Source organism: Dendropsophus ebraccatus, chromosome 14, assembly GCF_027789765.1.
Source record: "Dendropsophus ebraccatus isolate aDenEbr1 chromosome 14, aDenEbr1.pat, whole genome shotgun sequence".
NCBI classification, from domain to species: Eukaryota; Metazoa; Chordata; class Amphibia; order Anura; family Hylidae; genus Dendropsophus; species Dendropsophus ebraccatus.
Window position 1 is genome coordinate 74,585,325 of NC_091467.1, and position 23,432 is coordinate 74,608,756.

The 23,432-nt window shown below is 47.5% G+C and overlaps 1 protein-coding gene across 1 annotated transcript in view; it reads right to left on the bottom strand.

Moving 5' to 3' along the window:
- The window catches only part of DHX35 (DEAH-box helicase 35), a 30,999-nt gene extending 11,968 nt beyond the window's left edge, over window positions 1-19,031 (bottom strand). The window contains exons 1-13 of the mRNA XM_069952024.1: window positions 18,941-19,031; window positions 16,854-16,981; window positions 16,681-16,773; window positions 15,262-15,339; window positions 14,329-14,433; window positions 13,007-13,068; window positions 12,364-12,433; window positions 11,904-11,963; window positions 11,687-11,799; window positions 11,478-11,574; window positions 9,112-9,270; window positions 8,813-9,023; window positions 1,200-1,324 (exon numbers count right to left, since the gene is read on the bottom strand). Coding sequence (XP_069808125.1) covers window positions 1,200-1,324; window positions 8,813-9,023; window positions 9,112-9,270; window positions 11,478-11,574; window positions 11,687-11,799; window positions 11,904-11,963; window positions 12,364-12,433; window positions 13,007-13,068; window positions 14,329-14,433; window positions 15,262-15,339; window positions 16,681-16,773; window positions 16,854-16,981; window positions 18,941-18,980 — 1,341 coding nt within the window. The 5' untranslated portion in view covers window positions 18,981-19,031. The remainder of the gene's footprint in view (window positions 1-1,199; window positions 1,325-8,812; window positions 9,024-9,111; window positions 9,271-11,477; window positions 11,575-11,686; window positions 11,800-11,903; window positions 11,964-12,363; window positions 12,434-13,006; window positions 13,069-14,328; window positions 14,434-15,261; window positions 15,340-16,680; window positions 16,774-16,853; window positions 16,982-18,940) is intronic.
- Between the last annotated feature and the right edge of the window lie 4,401 nt (window positions 19,032-23,432).

Genomic DNA, 23,432 nt, shown 5'->3' on the forward strand with positions numbered 1-23,432 from the left:
GACATGGCAGCTGTTCAGAGGAACGACCGATCACCCGGACGGCCATCAGTGACAGGCGATGCTTTCACAGTCTTGCCATTTTGGCTCATAGAAGCCGGTCCTGAGGAGGGGGATGTACACACAGGACAAGCACTTTAAAGGGTTTCACAGCACAATGGGGGACACTTAGGTGCCTATTCCATGGAGCTCCGTGGAGTAGTTACAACGATCAGCCGATGACAACGATCTCCGGCTGATCGCTGATAAAGGTTTAAACCTATAATTGTCGGGCACCGACCGCGCATCTCTACGTGTAATAGCGGTGCGTAGCCAGCGACTGACAATTTACATTACCTATCCAGGCTGCAGGGCTCCTCTTGCGGTCTTCTTCTCCCCGGGTCCCGCGTGCTGCAGCTTCAGAGCGGAGCCAGTCACTGTCCGGGACAGCTGCAGCCAGTAATTGGCTGAGCGGCCTGTCAGCTGAGGCAAGCCACTCAGAAGCTGAAGCGCGCAGGACCGGGAGAAGAAGACTGCAAGAGGAGCCCTGCAGCCTGGATAGGTAATCGGCGCTCGTTTGCAGTTATTATCGGGCCCTGCTCAGCCCGTGTAATAACACCCTTAGCATACTCATATGCCAGTCTTAAAGGGGTAGTTTGCCAAAAAGAAAAAATTTGGGCAGACAATGGAATCTGGCACTTCATAGAAGCTTATGGTAGAATCGGAAATGCGAGCGGCTGACAGTGTCCGTTAGCAGGTGCAAGCTGCGGAATCCGTGGTGCGTGTTCCGTCTGGATTCCGTAGTGTGCACATACCCTTACACAGTGCTCTCTGCTGCCACAGCTGTCCAAGTCAGGAATTGTCCAGAGAAGCAGTAAATCCCCACAGAAAGCCTCTCCTGCTCTCCAGACTGGAAAGAACACCACTTCCTGTGAAACATACAGCAGCTGATAAGTACTGGAAGACTGGCAGGTTCTGGCACCAGTTAATTTGAAAGAAAAAATTTAGGCATGAACAACCCCTTTAAATTAAGCCCTGTCCCAATTTCCTGGCCGGATTTTCTAAGAGGCGCACCTGTCCCCCTCGCCTACCCATCAGGCGAGTGGGGGTTACGGCTGACGCACGCCACTGAAAAGGTAAGAATCTGCCCCTCTCCTGTGGTGTACGCCAGAGACGCAACAGTGATAAATGTCTCCAATAAGTTAACTTGTCGCTTCACTCACCGATAAGAAGTGGAAGCGCAGGACGTTGTCGATGCCCAGAGCCTTCAGCTGCAGGATGACCGGGGACAGGTTACTCCTCTGCATCTCTGGCACTGTGGACGGTGGAAGCTTCTGGAAATCCTCCTCTAGAAATAACAGAGAGACATATAAGGAGAATATATGGCTGGAAGGTGTCACCAGCTCCTGATCCCCTGATACGTCATGACTGGAGAACATGGTGATGTCACTTCCTGCATAACATGGTGATGTCACTTCCTGGATAACATGGTGATGTCACTTCCTGCATAACATGGTGATGTCACTTCCTGCATAACATGGTGATGTCACTTCCTGCATAACATGGTGATGTCACTTCCTGCATAACATGGTGATGTCACTTCCTGCATAACATGGTGATGTCACTTCCTGCATAACATGGTGATGTCACTTCCTGCATAACATAGTGATGTTAGGACCCGACTCCCAGAGCTGTACTGGCTGTGGCTGCTGGAGAGGATGATGGCAGGGGGGACAATGAGGGACACAGGGCACTGGAGGGACACTGAGCATCCCTCTGCCATCATCCTCTCCAGCAGCCACAGCCTGCACAGCTCTGGGAGTCAGGTTGTGACATCACCATGTTATCCAGGAAGTGACATCACCATGTTATCCAGGGAGTTAAGCTTTGATGCAGTAGTAAGTGCAGGGAAAAAAGCACTTTATAAGCATTTCCCATAATAAGTGTATATTTGGGATTTGTATAACTTTTAGGGAGCAATACAATACTTTAATAAAAATTTTAGCCGGACTTGTCCTTTAAGGAGAGACAACAACGTGCAATTCGGCCTCTGACGCAGCTCTGGGGGTCTTGGTTCTCACTGAGGAGATCCCCTGAAATCCACCAATGGGTGTCTGGCTTGATTCTGAGCCTCTTTAATAGGTCAGACGATGACCTACAAGGTTGTCACCTATAGGAGACACTACACAGTTGTCTTCTGTCTGGAGGAGAATTGATAAGTGCTGGAAGACTGAAGATTTTTTTAACAGAAGTAAATGACAAATCTCTGGCACTTTCTGGCACCAGCTGATTTGAAAGAAAAAAAATTGGGTGAACAACCCCTTTAACACAATCACTTGCCCACTTGCACAACATAGAAGCCGTGGAGAGTGTGACTGCTGTGTTATATCTGCTCCTCTATTTTCACACTATTCATTGACCTACATTATAATAACCTCCTGAATGTAACAATAGCACAAGGCTGAGTCACAATGATCGCACCTGTGAATCCACTACTATAGTACTGTAATAGGATATGAGAGCGGCACCATCATCAGGGTCAGCATGGATGGAGTAGTAGTTACTAGACTAGGAGAGTCACGCTGCTAGATCTCACATGGATCTGCAATTGTCAGTGATCTGGAGATGGTGCTGGATTACTTGTGTGTTGGCTGCAACGGGTGCCATATGCCTGTATATCTGTACTGATGAAAATACATACAATGTATGCAAAACTACTGAACAGAAAGTAGGCGGTCTTGAAGGGGCACTCAAGCAAAAAAAAAAAAAAAAAAACATTTCTTTTAAATCAACTGGTAACAGAAAGTTATATTGATTTGTAAATTACTTCAACTTAAAAATCTCCAGTCTTCCAGTGCTTATCAGCTGCTGTATGTCCTGCAGGAAGTGGTGTATTCTCTCCAGTGTGACACAGTGCTCTCTGCTGCCACCTCTGTCCATGTCAGGAACTGTCCAGAGCAGGAGAGGTTTTCTACGGGGATTTGCTGCTGCTCTGGACAGTTCCTGACATGGACAGAGGGGGCAGCAGAGAGCACTGTGTCAGACTGGAGAGAATACACCACTTCCTGCAGGACATACAGCAGCTGATAAGTACAGGTAGCTGTACTGGAAGACTGGAGATTTTTAAATAGAAGTAAATTACAAATCTGTGGCACCAGTTATTTTAAAAAAAGATTATATATATATATATATATATATATATATATATATATATATATATATATATATATAAAATATATATTTTTTTTTTTGGGTGAACTACTCCTTTAAAGTTGTGTCCTGCTAGAACGCCCACCCCCCACCCACTCCTATGCTATACACAGTATATTATGTGTGAGCACCAGACACGCTTAGCTCCTTTAGGGCATGTTCACACATGATAGATAGGCTGCAGATTTTGACTTCCCTACTAAATTAATTGGGAAAACACCAGGCCTAACATACAGGTATAGGTGCAGGGATGAGAGCAGAGCTGTGTGCTGGACAGGACAGCGGCTCTCTATAACAATGGCTCCAGCCTCCCAGCAGAACAGGCAGCGCGCCGAACGCTGAGACTTCCATACATCAGTCATTCGGTTATAATGGCGGGAGAGACGGTTGATTATATTAACATATGAAGAGTCTCCCAATTACACACCTATGGGGGACGTGACCCGGCATGTGTAACATATACGTGTAATGCTATTCCATTGTATTCTGGGGCCCGAGGCGCTATGGGAGGGGTGAGGGAAGAGAAGCCATGGTGGGATGTGGCCAGATTGTGTGTAAGCAGAGGAGGCGGCATTGCAGATGTCTCTAGGAGTTTGTGTTTCTTATGTGCTGTATAATTATTATTACTGCCATAGACAGCAATGGAGACAGGAGCAGTATACACATTCCAACTGCAGAGCTTGCCGTCTGGCACGCAGCACTTTGGCAGGAAGCTGCTTCTCCCGTGATGTCCGTGTATTAACTACCATGTGGTTTGTGACTATAAAGAGGTTCTGCAGCAGCTGCATCGTGCATTATACAGCCCTGCTGCAGAACATGATGCTACAGGCTCTTTATGAAAAGAACAAGTACATTTCATATGAATGGTCTGCAGAGGTTCTGCAGCAGCTGAAGTGATGTAAGGAATAATGCACTCCATATAACCGTGTTTCTCAAACTTTTTCTATTGGAGCCTCACCCAACAGACCAAGAGGATGCCTGGGCCTCACCAGACTGACCAAGAGGGTGCCTGGGCCTCACCAGACTGACCAAGAGGGTGCCTGGGCCTCACCAGACTGACCAAGAGGGTGCCTGGGCCTCACCAGACTGACCCAGAGGGTGCCTGGGCCTCACCAGACTGACCAAGAGGGTGCCTGGGCCTCACCAGACTGACCAAGAGGGTGCCTGGGCCTCACCAGACTGACCAAGAGGGTGCCTGGGCCTCACCAGACTGACCAAGAGGATGCCTGGGCCTCACCAGACTGACCAAGAGGATGCCTGGGCCTCACCAGACTGACCAAGAGGATGCCTGGGCCTCACCAGACTGACCAAGAGGATGCCTGGGCCTCACCAGACTGACCAAGAGGATGCCTGGGCCTCACCAGACTGACCAAGAGGGTGCCTGGGCCTCACCAGACTGACCAAGAGGGTGCCTGGGCCTCACCAGACTGAGCAAGAGGGTGCCTGGGCCTCACCAGACTGACCAAGAGGGTGCCTGGGCCTCACCAGACTGACCAAGAGGGTGCCTGGGCCTCACCAGACTGACCAAGAGGGTGCCTGGGCCTCACCAGACTGACCAAGAGGATGCCTGGGCCTCACCAGACTGACCAAGAGGGTGCCTGGGCCTCACCAGACTGACCAAGAGGGTGCCTGGGCCTCACCAGACTGACCAAGAGGATGCCTGGGCCTCACCAGACTGACCAAGAGGGGGCCTGGGCCTCACCAGACTGACCAAGAGGGGGCCTGGGCCTCACCAGACTGACCAAGAGGGGGCCTGGGCCTCACCAGACTGACCAAGAGGGGGCCTGGGCCTCACCAGACTGACCAAGAGGGGGCCTGGGCCTCACCAGACTGACCAAGAGGGGGCCTGGGCCTCACCAGACTGACCAAGAGGGGGCCTGGGCCTCACCAGACTGACCAAGAGGGGGCCTGGGCCTCACCAGACTGACCAAGAGGGCGCCTGGGCCTCACCAGACTGACCAAGAGGGGGCCTGGGCCTCACCAGACTGACCAAGAGGATGCCTGGGCCTCACCAGACTGACCAAGAGGATGCCTGGGCCTCACCAGACTGACCAAGAGCGGGCCTGGGCCTCACCAGACTGACCAAGAGGATGCCTGGGCCTCACCAGACTGACCAAGAGGGGGCCTGGGCCTCATCTGTGGTGAAAGTCCATTTAAAAGCTGAAAATACTGCTAGGGCCGCCTTTCACCCGTCTCCCAAGCTCTATATATATAGCAATAAAGCAAGTATGAAATAAATTAATAATGTTGTTAAAATGGAGAACTTTGCAAAGAGCAAAAGGACTACTAAGGCTACGTTCACATCAGCGTTTGACCATCCGGCACCATTCCGTCTACCTTTTCCGTTTTGGAGTAAGCAAAACGGAAACTGTCGGATCTGTTAAAATCCCCGTAGATTCCCATGATATATTAGTGTGCTCCGTTTGCCCTAATTGTGCTTCGTTTGCATGCAATCCCTTCAAGATCCGTTTTTTTGAATGGAGGAAAACATTGTGTTTGCAGTATTTTTCTTTCCGTTTCAAAAAAACGGGTCACAAACGGAGCACTTCGGGGTTTTTTTTACATTGTAGTCAATGAGGACAGATGTAAAACGGAAGGTATTTCCGTTCACATCCGTTTGTTTTCATCCGTTTATGCACTGAGCATGCGCAGAAGCAGCAAGAAACCAAAATAAACGGATAGAAAAACGGATGCTGACTGATGTACAAAAGTCAGCTTTGTTTAAGCCAAAATACAAACGGACCATTAAATAAAGATGAACATTTTGCAATCAGTTTGCATCAGTCTGCTCATCAGTTTATGCTCATCCGTTTTATTGATATAGACAGATCCGTTAGAAAAAAAGAAAAATGCTGATGTGAACGTAGCCAAAGCAAATCATAGTTACTTTTGTGAAAACTGGGCCTCACCAACAACTAGGGGGCGCCTCACAGTTTGAGAAGCACTGCCATATAATATCCTTATCACTCACTGTAAGGTATAAGATCAGGCTCCCAGGCTGCTGCACAACTACAAGTCCCATGACTGTGTTATAATACTCTATATACTACCCCCCACTTATATACTGTCACTGTATAATACTCTATATACTACCCCCCCACTTATATACTGTCACTGTATAATACTCTATATACTACCCCCCCCCCACTTATATAATGTCACTGTATAATACTCTATATACTACCCCCCACTTATATATAATGTCACTGTATTATTCTATATACTACCCCCTCACTTATATACTGTCACTGTATAATACTCTATATACTACCCCCCCACTTATATACTGTCACTGTATAATACTCTATATACTACCCCCCCCCACTTATATACTGTCACTGTATAATACTCTATATACTACCCCCCCACTTATATACTGTCACTGTATAATACTCTATATACTACCCCCCCCCACTTATATAATGTCACTGTATAATACTCTATATACTACCCCCCCACTTATATAATGTCACTGTATTATTCTATATACTACCCCCTCACTTATATACTGTCACTGTATAATACTCTATATACTACCCCCCACTTATATACTGTCACTGTATAATACTCTATATACTACCCCCCCACTTATATACTGTCACTGTATGATACTCTATATACTACCCCCCACTTATATATAATGTCACTGTATTATTCTATATACTACCCCCCACTTATATAATGTCACTGTATAATACTCTATATACTACCCCCCCCCCACTTATATACTGTCACTGTATAATACTCTATATACTACCCCCCCACTTATATACTGTCACTGTATGATACTCTATATACTACCCCCCACTTATATATAATGTCACTGTATTATTCTATATACTACCCCCCACTTATATAATGTCACTGTATAATACTCTATATACTACCCCCCCCCACTTATATACTGTCACTGTATAATACTCTATATACTACCCCCCCCCCACTTATATAATGTCACTGTATAATACTCTATATACTACCCCCCCACTTATATAATGTCACTGTATTATTCTATATACTACCCCCTCACTTATATACTGTCACTGTATAATACTCTATATACTACCCCCCCACCTTATATACTGTCACTGTATGATACTCTATATACTACCCCCCACTTATATAATGTCACTGTATAATACTCTATATACTACCCCCCCACCTTATATACTGTCACTGTATGATACTCTATATACTACCCCCCACTTATATAATGTCACTGTATAATACTCTATATACTACCCCCCACTTATATAATGTCACTGTATAATACTCTATATACTACCCCCCCCCCACTTATATACTGTCACTGTATAATACTCTATATACTACCCCCCCACTTATATAATGTTACTGTATAATACTCTATATACTACCCCCCCACTTATATAATGTCACTTTATTACTCTATATACTACCCCCTCACTTATATACTGTCACTGTATGATACTCTATATACTACCCCCCCCACTTATATACTGTCACCGTATTATAATACTCTATATACTACCCCCTCACTTATATACTGTCACTGTATGATAATACTCTATATACTACCCCCCCCACTTATATACTGTCACTGTATGATAATACTCTATATACTACCCCCCCCCCCACTTATATAATGTCACCGTATTATAATACTCTATATACTACCCCCTCACTTATATACGGTCACTGTATGATACTCTATATACTACCCCCTCACTTATATACTGTCACTGTATTACTCTATATACTACCCCCTCACTTATATACTGTCACTGTATTACTCTATATACTACCCCCTCACTTATATACTGTCACTGTATTACTCTATATACTACCCCCTCACTTATATACGGTGACTGTATTACTCTATATACTACCCCCCCACTTATATAATGTCACTGTATTATAATACTCTATATACTACCCCCTCACTTATATACTGTCACTGTATGATAATACTCTATATACTACCCCCCCCCCACTTATATAATGTCACTGTATTATAATACTCTATATACTACCCCCCCCCACTTATATAATGTCACTGTATTACTCTATATACTACCCCCTCACTTATATACTGTCACTGTATGATACTCTATATACTACCCCCCACTTATATAATGTCACTGTATTATAATACTCTATATACTACCCCCTCACTTATATACTGTCACTGTATGATAATACTCTACATACTAACCCCCTATATAATGTCACTGTGTATATACTACCCCCAAACACACACGCACTTATATAATATCACTGTATTATATTATTCTATATACTACCCCCACTTATATAATGTCACTGTATGATACTCTATATACTACCCCCCACTTATATACTGTGACTGTATGATAACACTCTATATACTACCCCCCACTTATATAATGTCACCGTACTATAATATTCTATATACTACCCCCCACTTACATAATCTTACTGTATGATAACACTCTATATACTACCCCCCCACACACACACACATAATAATACTCTATATATTCTGTATATAACCTGGGGACAGGGGCAGTGCAGTTTTTGCTAGAAAGTATCCGTGTTTTTCCTGATCCCTTTAAGAAGCATGTACAGGCGCCAGTGATCTGTTCTATAGATAGATATGACATATTACCGGTATATAACCTATAGCACTGTCCAGATCGGTTCCTCCCACTGCGTCCTGCTCGTTGATTGGCCGATGCTTGTGAAACGGGAACTAACACCAGTGATTCCACGGCACGCTTGGGGTCATACGCCCGCAGCTTAACGAAACCGCAGTCTATAACAAAGGAGATCCCATTTATAGTGATGGACGTCTCTGCAATGTTTGTGGCAACAACTACCTAAGGGGAAGAAAAGATCAGATGTGAGATGAAGAAAGTGCGGACTGTCTTACACAAAGCTGCCCGGGCCGATCGGCATCAGCCGTACCTTTCTGACATTGTGGGGGGTTCTCTCAAACACCTTCATCTGATCCGAAGCAGGGAGACCGGCGTACATGGGGAGGACACGCAGATGCTTCTTCATGCCTGAGCGGGCCAAGACACGGGCCTGCTCCACCAACATGGACACCACACTCTCTACCTCCTCCTGGTAATGAGACATGAGGAAAGCCTTAGAAGGAGGACTGCTATGCCTGCTGGGGGAGGGACTGACATCACATACTATCGGTATTAGTACTACACAACTACCCTGCCTCCACGAAAATAAGACCTAGCAGAGGTTTTGCTGAATTACTAAATATAAGGCTGCCCCTGGAAGTAAGGCCTAGTAAAGTCTTTGTTTGGAAGCATGGCTGCCGAACAGAAAGCCAGGGCATACAGCTGGGATTCTTTTTATCCCACCGCTGCTGTCTCCTACCTTCACGGTCTGTTGCAGAGCAGCTGCATGCAGGACATGAAGACCGTGACCTGCCGCCAACCCCCAGGTTCCCTTCCGTCACTTGTAAATGATCGGGCAAGGCAACAAGAGGCTGGCTGCCTGCCACCATCCCTGTTGTCCCCTACCACCAGATGCAGAGCTGCACACAGTCTGCTGTTATCCCGTCGCCTGCTGCCATATCACACACTGTCCCTGCTGTGCTGTACAACTGTGCTGTGATGAGCTCCCCCTGGCGGCTGGAAGCCACCATACCGTACAATGTCCCTGCTGTGCTGTACAAGTGCGCGGTGTTGAGCTCTTCCTGGTGTCCGGAAGCCGCCATACCGTACACTGTCCTTACTGTGCTGTGCGAGTGTGCTGTGGTGAGCTCCCCTGGTGGCCGCAAGCTGCCATATCATACATTCTGTCCCTGCTGTGCATGTGACATGTGAATTCTTCTTCATGGAAACATAAGACATATACAACGAATATAAGACACTGTCCTATTTTCGGGGAAACTCTGCAAATCTGGCAGGCTTGCCCACCAAATCCAAAGCCAGAAAGCACAACCCAAGGGTACGTTCACAAGCACAGGATCCATCGCAGTTATTTAGCTGCATTAATTTCTGCCCCGGATCCTGTACGTGTGAAGCTACCCTAAAAGACATGTACTAGAGGTGACTGCAAGAGAACAGAATCTCAAGTCCCCATGTAGACTTTAGCAAATAGCCCAGTCTGTAAGTTGTATTATTCTGCAGGCCTCCTCTCCCCTCCCTCCCTGTACAGGGTCTTCAAACACTGGGTCGTGCACATCAATCAGTCAAGGCAGGAAGTGTGGGGGAGGGAGGAGGCATGCATGTTGCAGCTGAGCCTGGCTTCTTTGACACTTTGCACATGATCCAAAAATGAAAGATTGCCTTTAAGGCTAAGGCACCCAACCACTATATCTGTGCAATTTGTCTGCAACTTCCTTTTGCACAACTTCATTACATCATCATCAGAGCCCAACGGCTCTACTACTACATAATCATCCTCAGCGCTACCGTGACCAATTAGGGAGAAGCACTGCATGATGGAAAATGTAGTTCCTGGCCAGCGCCATCTTGGATTTAGACTGGATATTGCAAAAAATTTTAACTCAGGAAGAGCTCATACTGGTTATTATCTATTCAGTCTCCTTCCCCCCAATTATTGGCTGCTACGTTCTACTGAAGACACAAAAATCTGTGTGTGAGCCTCTCTGTCTCCTCCTCCTCCCCCCTCCCTTCTGATACAGCTAATGTACACAAGTCCCTGGCAGGCTTTATCTGCAACTTTGTAATGCCGGGAGGGTTAATCACAGTGAGTTCATAAGCAACTTGATCTCAAAATAACCCTCCCAGCATTACAAAGAAGCTACAATGTTGCAGATACAGCCTGTCAGGGACTTATATACATCACTGGTCTCAGAAGGGAGGGGGAGGAGGGGGGAGACAGAGAGAGAGAGGCTCACACACAGATATTTGTGTCTTCAGCAGAAAGCAACAGCTGAGAACTGGGGGAAGAAGAGTAGATAATTACAAGTATGGAAGGAATTGTTAGTCTCACCAAAGGTAGCAACATATCAAAGGTTATGTTAGAGTGGAATACCCCTTTAATGGGAGTAAAGCTTGTTATGTTTCTGTAACTCCAAATCCCATCTAAGGGAGGTAAGGAAACAGGTCAGAAGAGGCCGCTCTTCTGTTTTCATAATCCCAGCCACATCTGGCTTCTACAGCAAGGTCAGATAGAGTTGGGAGGGCCCATTGTAGAAATAGATGCAGCTACCAAAAGTGGAACTCACATCCATTAGGCCTTTATAGGGGTTTTAGGGTTTATACACCTTTAGTAATGTAACAATGTTAATATATATATAATTTTTTTTTTTTTTTTTTTAAAGGTTGCACATTTCTTAGTACCTGGCCTGTAAGGAAAGCGAGAATGTCCCCCTCCATGTCACTCTGGTGGATCTTCATTGCTGTCTGTACAGTGGACTTCAAGTAATCTGGAACGGGGCTGGAAGAGGAAAGTATACCCCAAACACATAGCAGATCCCACAAGCAACACAGGAAATGGTTAAAGACAGGACACACAATCTCCATCAGTAATCACAGATATTGATTCTCACCTCTGCGTATAGAAGACATCGACTGGGAATGTCCTCCCCTCCACTGTCAGGATAGCGCAGGTGTCTCTGCTGGGGTCATTGCTGTCATTCTGGTTGAAGAACGCCTTGAATTTCTGCACGAATGATGTCAGAGGTTTTACAAAGGGATAAAAAAATATGTCAAAAGTTTTTAAAAATGATAGTTACACTTTAAAGTCCGGTGGGGACTAACACTTACCTCGGCGTCCAGCGTGGCTGAGGCTACGATCAGTCTCAGGTCTCCTCTTTTCTTCTGAATCTGCAAAGACAGAAATGAACGGTAAAATATAAAATTAAAGGGGTATGTGTCCATAGCCATATGTGCTGCTGTAAACCTTCCCCTACAGCTAAAAGTGAAAAAGTGAGCAGTGCATGCCGAAAGACACGATCAACCAATGAGCGGCTCCTCCATTGTCCGTTGTCTTTATTACAGGGAGCGAATCAGCAGATGATCACTCCATGTAATCGGAGTAATAGTAATTGTTTCTTTTCAGGGCTCCAGCTATATCTGCCTGCTGACGGCTTATCTAATGCTCCAGTAGGAACTCGCTGTAATAACCACAGAGCTAAAAAAACATTAACATTTACCACGTCTTATAGTGGATTACTAATAGATGAACACAGATACAACATGAGGAGGGGGAAAGCATATAACGTACCTTTTTAAGAAGGCCGATAGCGATGTCAGTGTACAGTGTCCGTTCATGAGCCTCATCCAACATCAGTACACTGCAAGAGAAGACAGGGTTATGCTGCTCCTGCTGAGACAAGAAAGCCTCAAGTATAACTGGGAGGAACAGAGTCAGACACGTCGCATCTTCAACTTAACACTTGTCAGAGATAACCTAGGTTTTAAAGGGGTACTCCAGGAAAAAAAACTATTTCAATAAAAAAAAATCTCTAGCCTTCCAAGTACTTATCAGCTGCTGTATGTTCTCTTTCCAGTCTGACACAGTGCTCTCTGCTGCCACCTCTGTCCATGTCAGGAACTCTCCAGAGCAGCAGCAAATCCCCAAAGAAAACCTCTCCTGCTCTGGACAGTTCCTGACATGGACAGAGGTGGCAGCAGAGAGCACTGTGTCAGACTGGAGAGAATACACCACTTCCTGTAGGACATACAGCAGCTGGTAAGTACTGGAGATTTTTAAATAAAAGTAAATTACAAATCTGTATCTGACAAAAGTTGATTTGAATTTATTTTTTTTTTACTGGAGTGCCCCTTTAAGTGCATCTGAGACATAGTCAGGTACATGTAATGTGATATTATAGAGTAGATGTCTTTACATGATGAGCAGAACCTACCTGTATCTAGTGAGTAAGGGATCGGACATCATCTCCCGGACAAGCATGCCGTCAGTCAGAAACTATTGGGGAAACCAGAAAGCAATCACAGCTACACAAAAGGCTGATGGAGTAACATACAGGTGGTGGTGAGAATCGTTAAACAAGGGCTGCATGCACATTGTTACTGATGTCCTTGCCGTCCATGACTAAACTATATACATTACCTATCCATGGTCCAGGGCTCCTCTTGCGCTCTGCTTCTCCCCGGGTCCGGCGCGCTCCAGCTTCAGAGCGGCCCGTCTCAGCTGACAGGCTGCTCAGCCAATTACTGGCCGCAGCGGTCAGTGATTGGCTGAGCGGCCTGTCACTTAAGACAGGCCACTCTGAAGCTGCAGCGAGTGGGACCCGGGGAGAAGCAGAGCGCAAGAGGAGCCCTGCAGCCTGGATAGGTAATGTATGCACTTTGCAAATCATCAGTTGCCGGCCGCACACCGCTAATACACGTAGCAATGCGCGGTCGGTGCCCGACAATTATAGGTCCAAACCTATAAGAACGATGAGCCGATGATCGTTGTCATCGGCTGATAGTTGTGTTTATTACACAAAACGATAATCGCCCGGATAGGGCCGATTATCGATTCATGTAATAATACCTTAAAAAGTGCTGTGGAGGCATGGGAAGAGGTAAGTACAGCTTGTTTATTATGTTCCCCCCTGCCTGCTGGAAAATTGTCACCTTCTCCTTTAACAGTGAGGAACTTATCATCTGACACGACAGTGACCATTTAAAGGATATCCATTATGAAAAGGGGGAGGGGGGCATTAGCACCTGGAACTTTTTTTCATCAAAACATCTGATGTACCACAACAAGCCAAAAGTCTTTAAAATGACAGATACCTTTTAAGGCTATGGTCACACAACATACATTTTATGAAAAGAACGGACGTTCTCTTCATAGTGAAACAGCTTGCTGTGAAATCAATGCAAAACACCGGCCGTTATTCACACGGTGTATTCAACAGTGGCTGTAGAAATAGTTGATTTCAGTGCAACAACAGCCGATGTTTGACACTGACTACAACGGCCGTTGTCTGTACCTTGTGTGAATTAAAGGGGTTGTCCACTGAGCAGAATCCAATAAAGCCGTATGGATTTCTACCCCTTTAGCAGACAGTGTCATGAGTCTTGGTCTGGAGGTCAGGACGAGGTGCAGTGTGACTCCTTGTAACTTTACCAGCAGTGGACCCAGAGATCCAGAGATAGATTCAGGGAGTCCCATCCCCGGCTATAATCACTGCTTGGAATAGGGGGTCCTCTGTGACAGCAATTCGGATCTTACCTTGATACGTGTGGCCTGGGGGTCAGTACAATCATCAAATCTTATACAGTATCCGACTTCATGGCCCAGTAAGGCCCCGCGCTCTTCTGCCACCCTTCCTGCCACCTAGACAGAAATCACAAGTGCATATCACTTAAAATTTGTGTAAAGACTTCTTAATCCTATTCTATCCTAGCACAACGCAACCAGTGCCAGGAGATATAGAAACTGCAGAGCTGGTATCCCTGGGAGCTCCAGACAGAAACGGGGCCAAGAAACACTGTCAGCAACTCTATATACTAAGTATCTTCTTCAGATTTCTTGTGTCTTTTATATTGTGGACAGAGGAGGCAGCAGAGAGCACTGTGTTACACAATACACCACTTCCTGCAGGACATACAGCAGCTGATAAGTACTGGAAGACTGGAGAGAATACACCACTTCCTGCAGAATGTGAATAAACCACTGCACTTTTAACCTAATAACTGGTGGTGCCCTCCTTGGCAGTAAGAACTGTAATGAAACTCATGATGACTTTGGTGTGTGCCGTGAAGGAAGGTCTGTGATGGCTTCTGCAGGGAGAGATGGCGATGCTGTCAGCGCTGTGCTGTACAGATTGTAGAGACACCTCGCTCCTGTAGCATTACTATCCCCACAATAAAAGGATTATAGATTTAATTGCAACAGGAATTCTGTATGTGAACAATGCCAACAAATAAAAGGAAAACCTCACAGAAGAATGGATTATTAGTCACCAGATGTCCCCTGTACTCATAGAGGAGTCATGGCTGCCACATTCTCAGTGCCAGCCTGGATGAGGAAGCTGCTACCCTGGATATCACTCCGGTCAGGTGTCGCCCTTTATGACTGTCTCCTTCCATATCCTGGATGACACTGCTGTGTATTCACCTGAGTGACTGTCTCCTGCACTATGTACAGTGTCCTGGAACTTACCGAAACTGCTGCAACCCTGCGAGGTTGCGTCACGCCAACTACTCTCCCCTCTGCCGTCCATCCCGCTTCTGTTAGGTACTGTGTACAATCCAGGAGAAGAAGAAGAGCATTCACTTATTTTAGACATATTAGTGCACATTTATATTTGCAAACACATCAGAATTGGGCTAAACTTAAAGGGGTACACCACTCAGACATAACATTTGATATGTTGCTGCCCATAGTGAGATTAACAATTCCTTGCATACTTATTATCTATTCAGTCTTCTTCCCCCAGTTCTCAGGTACTGCTTTCTGCTAAAGACACAAAAATCTGTGTGTGAGCTTTTCTCTCTGTCTCCCCCTCACTTCTGAGACGGCTGATGCAGATACAGCCTTCCAGTGGTATTCTGGAATTTAACTTTTTTTTTTAAATAGCCACAATGAGAACTGCACGGTAAGGGAGCAAGGGAAAGGTGAGTATGCTTTTTCATCCCCCCTTCTTTACAGCAGCCCCAGAATTATATTACCCTTCACACTGGATAATATAGGACAGTAACATTCATTATAAAGAAGATGTGTCATCTAACAGACTAAAATAATATTTGTCAATGAATCCCCCTTAGCATGCAGTAAAGGACCTTTTTATTTCCTGACTTTACGTGACTACGAGCAGGTTTCTGCTGTCCTATCTCAGGGTGACGGAGAAGCTGAGCAGAATGATGGATCACTTACATTGTTCTGTGCAGCTGATCCAGAGATCTCCTCCTGAATAACATGAACAATAAGTAGTCCTCTCCATTATGTGCATGAGCTCAGTAGTCCCGGATATTCATGAGCAGAAAACTCCGCCCACCAGCTGCTGATTGGCAGTTATCTATCTATGCTGTGTATAGGCAGCAACTGTCAATCAGCAGCTGGAGGGCGGGGGGAGGGGGCGTGGCAAGAATCCTATTCTCCTGTATATTAGGAGAACGGCTCAACAGAATGTGAGTAATACACCGATCTGTTCAGCATTTCTGTGAATAGCTTACGCTGCCCTTGTTTAAGGCGGAATAAACCTAGTGACAGATTCCCTTTAAATGGTTGCTGTTATTGCAACAAACTATACATGTGAATGGTAGAAACCTTATAAGATACATTATTGCAGAAATAAAAGCTCTTTCTCCATTTATCAGGCACATTTCCTCTTCCCTCGCTCGTAAACTTATCAATCGCTCTGAAAAGCTGCCTACAGAAACGATTGGGGTGATTTAAAAGGGTTATCCAAGATGAGAAAAGGCATAGCTACTTTCTTGCAAAAACAGTGCCACTCCTGCCCTCAGGTTATAAGTAGTATTACAATTAGCTCCAAACTGAGGTCAGGAGAAGTGCGCGCTGATTCTAGCATTTTTCTATTTTTTTTCTAAACCCTTTAATGATCCCATAAGGAGTCATTACCTGCGGTATCTGTGTGCTTTTCCCACATCCGGTTTCTCCGATAATCACTACGGTTTGGTAATTTTCCACCAGGTAGAGGATGTGATTTCTGAGCTGTGGATGTGCAGACAATCAGATGTGTATAAGACGTTATAGATCTACAAGATGACAAACGTCCCATGACCCCGATTTACCTTAAATACTGGCAGCTTCTGCCTCTGCTGCTCTATGGAGAGAGAGGCGTGTGGGTTATAGATGACAGATGGCACGTCGGCGTTGCTCTGTCTCTCCTCTGCCAGGCTGGCTCCAGGGCCTTCAGTTCCTGCAACACAGAAGGCGCCAATGAGTACAGGCATCCAGTATAAGACACGGCTTAAAGGGGAACTTTAAAGGGGGTTCTCCAGTATTAGAAAAAGCCCAGCTACACTCAGCACCACCCCTGTCCTCAGGTTGTGTGTAGTATTACAACTCAGCTTCATTCACTTCAATTAGCTGCAATACCGTACCCAACCTGAGAACAGGAGAGGCGCTGTTTATGGAGGAAAGCAGCCATGTTTTTCTAAATCTGGACAACTCCTTTAACATTCACTGCGCTCCTCAGGTGTGTAAAAGCTTTAAAGTGGGTGAAGGGACCCAAATTGCTTACATGGCTTCTTAGCTATGAGACTTTCCATACCTTTATTCTAGTTTTCCGAAGCTGCAATCACACTAAAGGGGAACTCAGGGCGGAAGCCTTTTTTGCTATATTCCCAGGGATGGTTTGCTTAAAAAAAAAAAATCACACTTACCGGTGGTTTTGTGGGAGCCAGTGTGGTATCTCACCTGCTCCGATTCCAGGACCCGGTGTTGTGACGTTACACACTGTCCTGCCTCTATTGCGGACTGGCTGGACAGGCTGGAAGCAGCCGAGTACCCCTTTAAAATTAACTACTGCTCTCAAGTGTCATAGAGTTGTCACCTTCACCTTCTTTTTGCATTCTGACATCTCTACACCTGTGTAAAGGGTAAATTTTGCGTTTTTCATACCTTATTTCATATCATACGTCATGGTGCTTGTTCAAGTAAAAAGTAATCTTTTATCAACTGCAGATTGTGTTAAGTTGGCGGGGCCCTCGTGGCATTAGCGCCACTTAGCCCCGCCCACAATGCAATAGTTGGCCCCTCCCCTTCGCCGGCCATTGGAACAGGCTGGCCGAAAGGGCTAAGTGGCGCTAATGCCGCGAGGCCACACCCACTTAATACAATCTGCAGTTGTTAAAGATGACTTTTTACTTGAACAAGCACCATGACGTATGATATAAAATAAGGTATAAAAAACGCTAAATTTACCCTTTACACAGGTGTAGAGATCAGAATGCACAAAGGGGGGTGACAGTGTCACCTTAAAGTGACTGTACCACCAGGCCCAGGCTGAAGCACTGGAGGCAGCCGACCCACCCTTAGTCCGAAGAAACCCCCCGCCCCTCTATGATAGGGTTCCATTGATTCTAATGGAGTCACGTCATGGAGGGGCTGGGGTTTCTTCCCACTGAGGGTGGGTCGGCCGCCTCCAGTGCTTCAGCCTGGGCCTGGTGGTACAGTACCTTTAAAGGGGTAGTTCACCGAAAAATGTTTTCTTTCAAATCAACTGATCCCAGAAAGTGCCTGAGATTTAAAAATTACTTCTGTATAAAAATATCCAATCTTCCAGTACTTATCAGCTGCTGTATGTCCTGCAGGAGCCACGTCTCTATGACACCTCAGTCCCCTGGCCACGCCTCTATGACACCTCAGTCCCCTGGCCACGCCTCTATGACACTTCAGAGCAGCAATAAAAGGCATAGCTTCGCTTTAAAACATCTAGTGGTGCTATAAATACAAGGAGCAGCATAGGACAATTATCAATACAACAATGTAATACCTGCAAGCAAGGGGTGGGGAACCTCGGCCCTCCAGCTGTGGCAGAACTACAATACCCATCATGCCTGGAGAGCTGGAGGGCCCGTGGTTCCCCATCCCTGCTGTAAATGAGCTTTGAAAGGTTACTATAGGTAGCAGCTATATAAGGCCCCAGTAACAGATGGTTTAGTAAAGTGTGCACTGATTGGCTGCTGACTGGTTGCTATAGGTAACGGCTCCTCTGCACTGCCGCTATATAGGGCCCTGTGTAACAGATGTTGTATTCAGCCCCTGTGCCGTGCTGAGCCTGCCGAGCCACCGTCTCCCTCTCCGTTATCTATAACACTATGGCGGGCACCGGAATCCTGCCCTGTACGCCCCGTTACACCACCACTCCTCTTACCCGGCTTCCAGAAGCGCACCGGTCCCACGGGCGCCGCCATTTTTGTTTTGGGATCGCCTAGAGCACGTCTCAGACTGTGAGCATGCGCAGAGGAGCCGGACAGGCTTGATTGATGGTCGCCATGGTTTCCTTCCGGCTTTTTGGTCATATCGCAAATGCAGTAACCTAGTAACAAGCCGGAGAGTGTGCGAGACATGGGGACCCCCGGGTGTGTGTGGGGGAGCCGGCCGGGGAGGAGGGAAGTACGGCAGTGACCGGGAGAATGACAGGGAGCGACGGAGGAGGAGGGGGAGCCCAGGCTGATGGGAGGGGCCGGGCCCCTGGGCGGGGGGGCGAGGAATCCCCTCCATACCCCGAGAGTGAGGAGAGGGGCATCCCCCTAATGTGCCCCCAGTATAAGAGAGCAGCCCCCTAATGTGCCCCCAGTATAAGAGAGCAGCCCCCTAATGTGCCCCCAGTATAAGAGAGCATCCCCCTAATGTGCCCCCAGTATAAGAGAGCAGCCCCCTAATGTGCCCCCAGTATAAGAGGGGAATCCCCCTAATGTGCCCCCAGTATAAGAGGGAAATCCCCCTAATGTGCCCCCAGTATAAGAGAGCAGCCCCCTAATGTGCCCCCAGTATAAGAGGGAAATCCCCCTAATGTGCCCCCAGTATAAGAGAGCAACCCCCTAATGTGCCCCCAGTATAAGAGGGACATCCACCTAATGTGCCCCCAGTATAATAGAGTAACCCCCTAATGTGCCCCCAGTATAAGAGAGCAGCCCCCTAATGTGCCCCCAGTATAAGAGAGCAGCCCCCTAATGTGCCCCCAGTATAAGAGAGCATCCCCCTAATGTGCCCCCAGTATAAGAGGGGAATCCCCCTAATGTGCCCCCAGTATAAGAGGGAAATCCCCCTAATGTGCCCCCAGTATAAGAGAGCAGCCCCCTAATGTGCCCCCAGTATAAGAGGGAAATCCCCCTAATGTGCCCCCAGTATAAGAGAGCAACCCCCTAATGTGCCCCCAGTATAAGAGGGACATCCCCCTAATGTGCCCCCAGTATAATAGAGTAACCCCCTAATGTGCCCCCAGTATAAGAGGGACATCCCCCTAATGTGCCCCCAGTATAAGAGGGAAATCCCACTAATGTGCCCCCAGTATAAGAGAGCAGCCCCCTAATGTGCCCCCAGTATAAGAGAGCAGCCCCCTAATGTGCCCCCAATATAAGAGGGAAATCCCCCTAATATGCCCCCAGTATAAGAGGGAAATCCCACTAATGTGCCCCCAGTATAAGAGAGCAGCCCCCTAATGTGCCCCCAGTATAAGAGGGACATCCCCCTAATGTGCCCCCAGTATAAGAGAGCAGCCCCCTAATGTGCCCCCAGTATAAGAGGGACATCCCCCTAATGTGCCCCCAGTATAAGAGGGACATCCCCCTAATGTGCCCCCAGTATAAGAGGGACATCCCCCTAATGTGTCCCCAGTATAAGAGGGAAATCCCACTAATATGCCCCCAGTATAAGAGGGAAATCCCCCTAATGTGCCCCCAGTATAAGAGGAGCAGCCCCCTAATGTGCCCCAGTATAAGAGAGCAGCCCCCTAATGTGCCCCCAGTATAAGAGGAGCAGCCCCCTAATGTGCCCCCAGTATAAGAGGGAAATCCCCTAATGTGCCCCCAGTATAAGAGGGAAATCCCACTAATGTGCCCCCATTATAAGAGAGCAGCCCCCTAATGTGCCCCCAGTATAAGAGGGGCAGCCCCCTAATGTGCCCCCAGTATAAGAGAGCAGCCCCCTAATGTGCCCACAGTATAAGAGGGAAATCCCACTAATGTGCCCCCAGTATAAGAGGGAAATCCCACTAATGTGCCCCCCGTATAAGAGGAGCAGCCCCCTAATGTGCCCCCAGTATAAGAGAGTAACCCCCTAATGTGCCCCCAGTATAAGAGAGCAGCCCCCTAATGTGCCCCCAGTATAAGAGAGTAACCCCCTAATGTGCCCCCAGTATAAGAGAGAAATCCCCCTAATGTGCCCCCAGTATAAGAGAGAAATCCCCCTAATGTGCCCCCAGTATAAGAGAGCAGCCCCCTAATGTGCCCCCAGTATAAGAGAGTAACCCCCTAATGTGCCCCCAGTATAAGAGAGCAGCCCCCTAATGTGCCCCCCAGTATAAGAGAGTAACCCCCTAATGTGCCCCCAGTATAAGAGAGCAGCCCCCTAATGTGCCCCCAGTATAAGAGAGTAACCCCCTAATGTGCCCCCAGTATAAGAGAGAAATCCCCCTAATGTGCCCCCAGTATAAGAGAGCAGCCCCCTAATGTGCCCCCAGTATAAGAGAGCAGCCCCCTAATGTGCCCCCAGTATAAGAGAGCAGCCCCCTAATGTGCCCCCAGTATAAGGGAAATCCCACTAATGTGCCCCCAGTATAAGAGGGACAGCTCCCTAATTTACCCCCAGTATAAGAGGGTAATCCCACTAATGTGCCCCCAGTATAAGGGAAATCCCACTAATGTGCCCCCAGTATAAGAGAGAAGCCCCCTAATGTGCCCCCAGTATAAGAGAGCATCCCCCTAATGTGCCCCCAGTATAAGAGGGAAATCCCCCTAATGTGCCCCCAGTATAAGGGGCATCCCCCAATGTGCCCACAGTATAAGAGGAGCATCCCCCTAATGTGCCCCCAGTATAAGAGGAGCAGCCCCCTAATGTGCCCCCAGTATAAGAGAGCAGCCCCCTGATGTGCCCCCAGTATAAGAGGGAAATCCCCCTAATGTGCCCCCAGTATAAGAGGCAGCCCCCTAATGTGCCCCCAGTATAAGAGGGGCAGCCCCCTAATGTGCCCCCAGTATAAGAGGGGCAGCCCCCTAATGTGCCCCCAGTATAAGAGGGGCAGACCCCTAATGTGCCCCCAGTATAAGAGGGGCAGCCCCCTAATGTGCTTCCAGTATAAGGGGCATCCCCCTAATGTGCCCACAGTATAAGAGGGGCATCCCCCTAATGTGCCCCCAGTATAAGAGGGGAATCCCCATAATGTGCCCACAGTATAAGAGGGGCATCCCCTAATGTGCCCCCAGTATAAGAGAGCAGCCGCCTAATGTGCCCCCAGTATAAGAGGGACATCCCCCTTATGTTCTCCCAGTATAAGAGGGACAGCCCCCTAGTGTGCCCCCAGTATAAGAGGGACATCCCCCTAATGTGCCCACAGTATAAGAGAGCAGCCCCCTAATGTGCCCCCAGTATAAGAGGGGCATCCCCCTAATGTGCCCACAGTATAAGAGAGCAGCCCCCTAATGTGCCCCCAGTATAAGAGGGGCAGCCCCCTAATGTGCCCACAGTATAAGAGGGACATCCCACTAATGTGCCCACAGTATAAGAGGGGCAGCCCCCTAATGTGCCCACAGTATAAGAGGGACATCCCCCTAATGTGCCCCCAGTATAAGAGGGGCATCCCCCTAATGTGCCCCCAGTATAAGAGAGCATCCCCCTAATGTGCCCCCAGTATAAGAGGGACATCCCCCTAATGTGCCCACAGTATAACAGGGGCAGCCCCCTAATGTGCCCCCAGTATAAGAGGGACATCCCCCTAATGTGCCCCCAGTATAAGAGAGCAGCCCCCTAATGTGCCCGAGTATAAGAGGGAAATCCCCCTAATGTGCCCCCAGTATAAGAGGAGCAGCCCCCTAATGTGCCCCCAGTATAAGAGAGCAGCCCCCTAATGTACCCCCAGTATAAGAGGGACATCCACCTAATGTGCCCCCAGTATATGAGGGAAATCCCCCTAATGTGCCCCCAGTATAAGAGGGAAATCCCCCTAATGTGCCCCCAGTATAAGAGGGACATCCCCCTAATGTGCCCCCAGTATAAGAGGGAAATCCCCCTAATGTGCCCCCAGTATAAGAGAGCAGCCCCCCAATGTGCCCACAGTATAAGAGGAGCATCCCCCTAATGTGCCCCCAGTATAAGAGAGCAGCCCCCTAATGTGCCCCCAGTATAAGAGAGTAACCCCCTAATGTGCCCCCAGTATAAGAGAGAAATCCCCCTAATGTGCCCCCAGTATAAGAGAGAAATCCCCCTAATGTGCCCCCAGTATAAGAGAGCATCCCCCTAATGTGCCCCCAGTATAAGAGAGTAACCCCCTAATGTGCCCCCAGTATAAGAGAGCAGCCCCCTAATGTGCCCCCAGTATAAGAGAGTAACCCCCTAATGTGCCCCCAGTATAAGAGAGAAATCCCCCTAATGTGCCCCCAGTATAAGAGGGAAATCCCCCTAATGTGCCCCCAGTATAAGAGAGCAGCCCCCTAATGTGCCCCCAGTATAAGAGAGCAGCCCCCTAATGTGCCCCCAGTATAAGAGAGCAGCCCCCTAATGTGCCCCCAGTATAAGGGAAATCCCACTAATGTGCCCCCAGTATAAGAGGGACAGCTCCCTAATTTACCCCCAGTATAAGAGGGAAATCCCACTAATGTGCCCCCAGTATAAGAGAGCAGCCCCCTAATGTGCCCCCAGTATAAGAG